Here is a 9,793-nt window from a genome sequence, read left to right as displayed (position 1 = left end):
TAATATATTTTAATTGAGTTGGAAGATTATTTGGTTTTTGAGAGAAAAGATGAAGGCGTAAGGGTAGTCTAAGAAGGAAAAAATTTCATGCAGATAGGAGGGTAAATCTTGGCAAGAGCGAGAATGGAGGCGGGAAGGGCCCAGAGGCCTTCCCCACAAATGAGTCCAGAGGCAGTCGCAGGAAGCATGGCCTCTGCTCTGTTAGCATTAACCTTGTGCCACACATAAACCACCAAACTCCCAAGGCACATGTCGATGGCGAAGTAGGCCCCAACCAGAAAGGGTATCGCCATCACCATGGGCAATGGCATCCACTGTCCAATCTTCTTTGGGAAGAGGTCCCTCACCATGTTCACCACCACCGCCAACCCAAAGAACCCGTAGCACATTTGCAGGCAGTGTTCAGGCAGCGCTGAGAAACCCTCCACGCTTAGCACCGCCATGTTTCGGTAAATAAGCGCGTAGGGAGCCTTGAACTCCCCATACGGGTTCCCCACATCGAAGGCCTTATAGAAGAGAAAGAAGCTCAATGGAGCTATCACGCACCCCAACGCAGTGCCAATCAACTGTCCTACGAACATGGCCTTCGGAGAACTGCGCGTGTAATACGCCGTTTTGAAATCCTGCATCAGAGTGCATGCCACAGAAACTACCGATTTCACCAGACCGCAACCTACTAGTCCAGCCACCACGCCGTTCTCTCTCCCGCTCATGGCTGCCACCACGAAGAGTGCCACTTTCCCGTAGTTGTAGGCCATGTTCATGTCGGTGAGACCTGTTCCGTAGGCGTTGCAGAAGGCCAGGGATGGGGCCAGAATGTAAGCAACCACCACATAGTACCACTTCAGCTGAGGAAACATTAATGGGATTACCACCACGGAAACCACTGACAACACCATGTATCCGCCGCTTCCAATCCACATTGAAATGTTGTCCCTTAGAAACACTTCCTTTTGTTTAAGCTCTTCCTCGTTATTGTTTCCCTCCTCATCTATGCCTCCTGCACGTTCTTCTAACAACTCTTATACAATTTTTTGACAAAATATAGGTGATAATTTGTGATTGTTACATTTTAAATATTTTTTTAAACATCAATTTAAATAAACTAATAAAATGATGATATATGTCCTGTTATAAAAAATTATTAAAAAAAGTTATTAAAATATCATAATCCTATAAATATATATATATATATATATATATATATATATATATATTAAATGTTCTAGATATTTTTATTTTTACATTTATTGTTTTCTGTTTTAGACAACTGTTACACAGTAATCTGATTTCTAGGGTTTCTGTTTTGGGGGTTTTATTATTTTCTGTTAGACAGTTATTTAGATAGCATTTTCATGCTTACCGAAATCCTATATAAGGGATTCCAGTGTCGGTAATATAATATACATTCATTAAGAATAAAACACAACATTTTCTTTTTCTCTCTGCAGCTTTGATCGATTAGAAGCTTACCTCTGTAACGCGCAGACCCACTCGGACTTCCTTTTTCCGACCGACCATCGTTGCTGGTGACTTTGCCGGAACAACATGAGGATCGCCTTTTTCCTCCCAATCTTGCAGCTGGCTCGCAAGTGTTTTCTCACCTAACTTCTGACTATTAGAAGTTTCTGGTGAGACTTTTGTCTCACGCGTGTTTGGGCCACAAGGCTTTGGGCCTCTTTCTTGATACTAGGCTAGCAGGTTTTTCCATATGGTACCAGAGCAGGTCTTGTACTTGTTCTGTCACTAATTCCGCTGCATATACTTCTTCTTGATCTTACTCTTGTTTCTTTAAAGCTTTCTTGCTGTCATGGACCAAACCAACAACCCCGCCAGTCCCTACTACTTACACCCAGGGGAGAACCCAGACACCTCCCTCATATCTTAGGTTCTAAATGAATCCAACTACACTTCTTGGAGCAGAAACATGAGAAGAACCCTACTCTCCAAGAACAAACTGAAATTCATAGATGGAGGAATCACAAAGCCTGAAAGAGATGACAGTCTTTTCGATTCTTGGGAAAGAAGCAACATGATGGTGTTATCATGGATTATCAAGACCCTCTCACCTCAAATAGTAGAGAGTGTAATATATGTGGAGAATGCACAAGAGCTATGGGAAGAATTGAAAGAAAGATTTTCTAAAGAGGATCACTTCAAATTCTCAAATTTACTCCAAGAAATTCATTCCATCAAGCAAGGTGAAAGGAGTGTGAACCAGTATTTTACTTACTTGAAGATTTTGTGGGAAGAATTAGGGTTTTTAAGACCCATTCCAATTTGCAGTTGCAAAATCCCTTGCAGTTGTGATTTATCCAAAGCTTCACACAAATACAAAGACATGGAACATGTCATATGTTTCTTAAAGGGCTTAAATTAATGCTACAACACTGTTAAAACTCAGATATTGCTTATGGAGCCTCTACCCAACATTAATCGTGTCTTTTCACTCATCATACAACAAGAAAGGCAAGGGAAATATGATTCTAATCAGAATGACAACAAGATCTTTGCCAACACCATTGAGAAACAAAATCAGTGGAAGAACAATCAAGGCTGGAAGACTTATGGACGTGGAAATCTCCCCAGAAATCAAGGAAGAGGAAGAGGGAGAAACCCCAACTACGAGAAATAGTGTTCCCACTGTCATAAAATGAACCACACCATTGATGAATGCTATTCTAAGCATGGATACCCACCTTGGTACAAGAAAAATGACAACAATGGTGAAAACAACATCGGACAAAACGAATGGGCTCAGCTAATACTTGTTCAACATCTGCTAGAGTACAAACCAGTCAACAAAATGCTATTCAAAACCCTTTCACCCATGAACAGATGCAAAAAATATTGCAGATGTTGGAGAAAGTTGTCAGCCCATCTCACAACGTCAGCCAAATTCAGAAAAACAGCACAGAGGACACACAAGGTATGTTCTCATGGATCATAAATACAGGGGCAACAAATCACGTGACTCATGATAAAAACCAGTTCACATCTTTCTATAAAATCAATCCCATATCTATTAAATTACCCAATAGTTCTACTGTTACTGCCAATTATGCAGGAACCATACATTTCTCTAAAGAATTTGTGATTTTTAATGTTTTATATATACCCGAATTTACTTTTAATCTCATATTTGTTCAGAGTCTCACTAGGGATATAAACTGTACATTAACTTTCTCTTCTAAGATGTGTTAAATTCAGGACAACTCTACATTGAAGATGATTGGATATGCTAGTGTGTGCAAGGGCCTCTACCTTTTACAATCTTTTGGAAGGAATTTAGCTCCTAGTTTTACTTTTTCTTATGAACATGACAATGTAAATCTATGGCACTATAGACTTGGCCATCCTGGACATAAAATTCTTGAGAAAATGTGTAAAGCTTTCCCTTATATTCAGATTGCTAATGATGATTCTTGTGATATTTGTCACTTTGTCAAACAACACAAATTACCTTTTCCCAAGAACATTTCTTTATCTAGTGATTGTTTTGACATGATTCATTGTGATATTTGGGGCCCTATATCTACTCCCTCTGTGCATGGTCATAAATACTTTCTAACCGTTGTTGAGTACTATAGTAGGCATACATGGGTTTTTCTCATGCATAATAAAGGCCAAACTAGGGAACTATTGCAAACTTTTATTGTTAAAATAAAAACCCAACATAATAAAGCTATTAAAGTCATTAGGACAGACAATGGACCTGAATTTAATTGCTCTAATATCTATGATTCTTATGGAATTGAATTTACCAAAGAAGTTGTGTTGAAACCCCACAACAAAATTCCGTTGTGGAAAGGAAACATCAACATATATTAAATGTCACCCGCAACCTAATTTTTCAATATAATATCCCTCATATATAATGACTCACCCACCTATCTTGATTTAAAGGTGTTTGGTTGTCTTTGTTTTGCCTCTACCTTAGAAAGTAATAGAAATAAACTTGATCCTAGGGCTAGAAAAGGTATATTCTTGGGATACAAGAGTGGAATAAAAGGATATATAGTTCTAGACATCAACAGTAGAGAGATATTCATAAGTAGAAACGTTGTATTGTATGAAGACATTTTTCCATATAAAGACAAACAAGAAGGGAGAAGTAATCATAATAAAGATAAAGAAGACATATTTTTTCTTAATGACATTGCTTGCAGCCATGAAAAGGACTCTGCCGAGAATGAAAGAGGAAACTTAAATCCTATTCAGAGCAACTCTACTAATGAGAGACCTGCTAAGGAGAGCACTACCAGTGGGGACATTAATCCTATAGAGCAGGAACAAGGAAACGTGCAAAGGAGATCTAGCAGAGTTAGAAAGGCTCCAGAATACTTAAAAAACTACATACAACAAAGTGATCAATCTCCATCTACCTAGTTGTGTGCCAAGAATGGTTTGATTACTCCTTATCCCATTGAAAATGTCTTGTCTTATAAATCCCAAAGGCTACACTCAACAAGAGGGAATAGACTTCTTAGATACTTTTTCCCTTATCGCTAAGCTCACTTCTGTTAGGCTTCTGCTTGCTCTTGCAACCTCTAAAAACTGGTTCCTACATCAACTAGATGTGGATAATGCTTTTCTTCATGGAGACTTAAATGAGGATGTTTATATGGAACTTCCTCTAGGATTAAATGTTGACACTAAAGGATTGGTTTGTAAACTAACTAAGTCTTTGTATGGGCTGAAACAAGCCAACAGGCAATGGTTCGACAAGCTCTCCACTTTTCTTATCTCTACAGGATATACCCAATCTAAATCTGATCACTCTCTATTTGTTAAAAGAACCCCTTCTGATTTTACAGCTTTACTTGTGTATGTAAATGATATTGTTTTAACAGGAAACTCAATGAAAGAAATCAACCTCATAAAGACCCTTTTGGACAATTAATTTCAGATTAAGGATCTAGGAGAACTCAAGTACTTTCTTGGATTTGAAGTTGCTAGATCTAAGAGAGGAATACATTTGTGTCAAAAGAAATATGCCCTAGATATTCTAGAAGAAACTGGAATGCTAGGGAGTAAGCCTAGCTCTACACCCTATTTGAGCAACACAAGTTGTTTATACAAGACAAAAGATTATATGGATAATCCCAGTGATTATAGGAGATTAATATGAAAATTGTTCTATCTTACTAACACTAGGCTTGATTTATGTTTTACAGTCAACCTTTTAAGTCAGTTCATGCAGGAACCAACTAAATATCACTATCAAGCCTTACAACACATGCTTAGATATGTCAAGTCAAGTCCTGCTGAAGGACTCTTCTTTGCTGCTGATTCTAATGCACAGATAAAGAGTTTCAATGATTCGGATTGTGCCACATGTCCTAATACGAGAAGATCAACTACTGGTTATTGTATTTTCTTAGGTAACTCTCTTATCTCATGGAGGTCGAAGAATCAGAGTACGATCTCGAGGTCTTCCACAGAGGAAGAATACAAGGCTCTTGCAGCTACAGTGTGTGAGATGCAATGGTTACACTATCTTCTCTAAGATCTACATGTTGAGCCAATAGCTACTGTTGTCCTTTATTGTGACAACAACTCAGCAAGGCACATTGCTCATAATCAAAGTTATCATGAGCGAACCAAGCACATAAAGTTAGATTGTCACGTTGTTCGTGAGAAAGTACAAGCCAAGCTTCTACGTTTGCTTTCCATTTGGTCAAAAGAACAGCTCGCAGATATATTCACTAAATTTCCTCACCAGACTCAATTCAAATCTATTATTCCCAAGCTTGGAATGGTGAATATCCACCAGGATGCTATTAAATGTTCTAGATATTTCTATTTTTACATTTATTGTTTTCTGTTTTAGACAACTATTCCTATGAACAATAATCTGATTTCTAGGGTTTCTGTTTTGGAAGTTTTATTATTTTCTGGTAGACAGTTGGTTAGATAGCATTTTCATGCTTACCGGAACCCTATATAAAGGATTCCAGGTTGTTGGTGACTTTGCCGGAACAACATGATGATCGCCTTTTTCCTCCCACTCTCATAGTTGGCTCGGAAGTGTTTTCTCACCTAACTTTTGACTATCCGAAGTTTCTGGTGAGACTTTTGCTCACGCGTGTTTGGGCCACAAGGCTTTGGGCCTCTTTCTTGATACTAGGCCAGCAGGTTTTTCCATAATATATATATATATATATATATATATATATATATATATATATATATATATATATATATATATATTTTCCTATTTTTTTGTTGTTAAAGTGACACAAAGTAATGTGAGAGTGGTAACTTCTCTTACCATTTTGACGGTTCTTAATTTTTTGAAGTACGCTGAGGAATGAGGAAACTAGAATCTTGACGAAGTTGTATACGCCATCACCCAGGATGAGAGAAACTGTTAGAAAGACTTTGTAGCCGTACAACGCCTTCATGTTACTCTCTTCTAAATTGGTAGGAAACCAATGCCCCTTACGCAGTTCGATGAGTGGCCATATCATTCCAAAGGAGAGAACTGCTCCCAGTAGCAGAGACAGATTCACCATGTGTGGGCAAATCATTCCTGCCCCCACATATGTCAAGTTAAAATCGAAATAGAATCTGTAAATTCAAACAAAACTAGATTAGATTAATAGTAACGCGTGCAACAACAATGCCACGCCACCAATATTACTTCCTTAAACTTAAGATCATACGTTTGCTTCCAAGCTTGCAATCCAAAGGTAGGAAACTGTGCGAATCCGCAGCCCTGTGTCCCTTGAAAAAACCACTTGAAAAAACCCCACAAGAAACTCACTGAAAAATACTTCAAGAACCCGCTAACTTGCTTCCTGCAATACATCGAAGTCATCTCAATCATTCTCTATATTAGAGCTTTATCATTTTCGCAGGCATTTTTTTAGCTGTTTGTCACAGTTGAAAATTTACGTTTAATCTTTGGACGGGCATCTACATAATAATTCACCCAGGTAGAGTAGAGTGAATTTCTCTTAACGCCAACCATATATTGATCATCTCTACCCGAAAAAGTATGAGTGGATGATATCTTATGACTACCTCAATCCGAAAGGCTGTTATAACTCCAATTATAAGTGTTAAACAGTAGCAAAATAGGAAATTCAGCAAACAAATTTATAATATATTAAGAAGTTTTCTTATAACATTATAAAAAATTCTTATAACTTAGACCTAAAACAATTTTATAATATATAAATGATATATTAAATTTTATCAATTTTGTAACACTGATTTAGGTTTAAAATTATAACTTTGGATTAAATTCTATTTTATGATGATAAGAAAATTTTATAATATATAAATGAGTAGAAATTATTTTATAAACAAGTTTTATAAAATTAATTTAAATTTAAAATTTACTTACTAACAATTAAAAAAAAATTGATGACTAAAGAAATAGGATGTGTACTTGGCCATTTTGTCCCCTTGTCTATGGAAACCATTAATGAGAACAGCTGTTGCCAAGCCACTGGGAAACGTCAATTTGAGGTCAACTATCATGATCTGCTCAAGAAGAAATAAATGTCAGTCATTATGATGATTACTAACACTAAGATTTCTCGGATAATTAATTAATTTTCTGATGTTCTCTTTTACTATCCATATTTTCTGCTAAGTGAGGTAGTTTCTGACTATTTCCTTCATACAAAAGAAGTGTTTCCAAAATAGACTGAACTCTGTTTAGTGATTGACTTTATGCACTTTTGTTTAACATGACACTGTAGAAGGAAGAAAGAAATCCAAGTGTTGTGCACATGTGACAATATATAGATAGGATTTGAGTGGTATGAAAGTGTGGTATTAGGAGGATGGTACCTTTCTGAGTGGAATCAAGATAAAGAGGCCAACAAAGCAAACCACAAAGAGGAAGGCAGTCATCCAGCCAAATCCAGGATCTCTGACAGTGTTTGGATTGTTACCCTCAGTCCCCACTCCAGTCAACTCATATGTCTTTGTGTTTAATCCCAAAAGATAAGAAGCAAATCCTCCTGCAACACCAATTACACATACTTGTATAGGGTAAAACATGTGCAAATTTACATGTATGGATGGATCTGATGCTTTGAAAGTAATTAACATGTACCGTGAACGGCAATGCTGTAGCATGAGACAGCACAAGTCTGTATTATGGTGTTTTCTTGACGGGTGAAGGGTTTGGACACAAAACCAGCCTTGTGGAGAACTTTGTTCCAGCATGTGATAAACAAGTATGCAAGGAGAGCAGCAGAGATATTGAAGTTAGGAACTATTCCAGCTGAGAGATTCAGCTTCATGGCTATTATGCTGTACATGATTCCAATCACCAAGCTCACCACTAATCCTCTTACTGTTATTTGCTCTTTCCATGACTGAATTTTCCTGTTCTCATCCCATTCAGTATCCACCACCTCTTTCTCTTTCTCTATTTCCAGTTTCTTCTCCTCTCCTGTTCTCAGATTGGTTGGTGAGGAGATCATCTCACCCACTCTTAATTTTCACTCTGCACACAAACAAGACAAAGATATTGGAAGTAGTGGTGTTGATTTATATCATCGGAGAGAGAGAGACAGCCGCTGTCACTTTCCATGGTTAGCTGCATAACAACGTAACAATGTTCACCCTTTGTGAACACTAAACCACTAAATATGCCTTCAATCATTCACTTCACTAGCACTAATAATGAATTTTGGGTGAAACTATTTGTTTTCTTTAGGTTAAATAGGTTTTTCGTTAGTCCCTTTTTAAAATTTTTGTCTAATTTAGTCCCTCAACTCTAGAAAGAAATAGATGAATTTAGTCTTTTTAACCAAATTTTGCTAACTTTATTTGATGTTTTAAACGCGTTTCTCAGATAACATTAAAGCAAAATTGGATCAAAGAGTGTAAACAACCTAAATGCTATCATGAAACATCAAATAAACCTAATAAAATTTAGTTAAAAGGATTAAATTAATACATTTCTAAAGTTTGGGAACTAAATTAGACCAAAATTTTAAAAAGGACTAATTACAATTTTCACTTAAAGTTAAGAGATCAAAAACATATTTAACCATTTTCTTTAAAAACAAGTAGTTTAATTCTTTCATAAATTAACATATTTAAAAATAAGAAAATCTCTGTTTTTAAACTAGTGACTATATTACTTTTAACTAAGTGATTGGTTCAGATTTTGGTTTCCTTTCTGAAGACACTAGTGCAGCGAGGGGCTTTTACCGCGGTTTTTTTTCACTATAGGTCGCGGTTTATGAACCGCGGCATATGCAGCCGCGGTAGTAAGTCAGAGACTTTAGGCCGCGGTTACAACCGCGGTATATAAGTTGGCAAATATGCCGCGGTTGTCCAAGGAACCGCTGCCTAACTCCTTTTTCTAAAAAAAAAAAATTGTCCCCTATATGCCGCGGTTCAACCGCGGCAGAAGATCCAGTTATATGCCGCGGTTAATGCACTAACCGCGGCCTATAGGCTCTTTTTAAAAAAAAAAAAAAAAACGAAACAATATATGCCGCGGTTCAGGTCACAACCGCGGCATATTCCCCTGCAGTTTTTTAAAATTGCAGGTCTGTTTTTGTGATATCCACTACCACAAAAACAGACCTGCATATAAAAACATGTACACAAATTTAATTTCAACATAACAAACACATGTTCAAATGTATTTCAACATCAAATAAAGTACAAAGTCTAAGAAAATACAATCTAATCAAATGCAATGTTTAAATCTAAGAGCTATTGTATAATCTAATTATAGACTTCACAGTAGCGTTCCTAATGAATAATAGTGGCTTCTCAGGAACTGGTGTAGTAGTCTTGAATCTCTGCAAAA

General features: G+C 36.9%; 1 protein-coding gene across 1 annotated transcript; it reads right to left on the bottom strand.

Moving 5' to 3' along the window:
- On the bottom strand, positions 1-8,626 carry LOC106776261 (metal-nicotianamine transporter YSL1). The gene is made up of 6 exons (XM_014663656.2): positions 8,075-8,626; positions 7,807-7,979; positions 7,400-7,494; positions 6,669-6,803; positions 6,275-6,573; positions 1-1,000 (listed from the first exon to the last, which is right to left on the bottom strand). Exons 1-6 carry the CDS (start codon positions 8,445-8,447, stop codon positions 69-71), a joined length of 2,007 nt encoding a protein of 668 aa, XP_014519142.1. The 5' UTR covers positions 8,448-8,626; the 3' UTR covers positions 1-68.
- Between the last annotated feature and the right edge of the window lie 1,167 nt (positions 8,627-9,793).

This window comes from Vigna radiata, chromosome 10 (assembly GCF_000741045.1).
Source record: "Vigna radiata var. radiata cultivar VC1973A chromosome 10, Vradiata_ver6, whole genome shotgun sequence".
NCBI classification, from domain to species: Eukaryota; Viridiplantae; Streptophyta; class Magnoliopsida; order Fabales; family Fabaceae; genus Vigna; species Vigna radiata.
The sequence above is the reverse complement of the archived record's forward strand: the minus strand, read 5'-3'. Positions and strand labels throughout refer to the sequence as shown.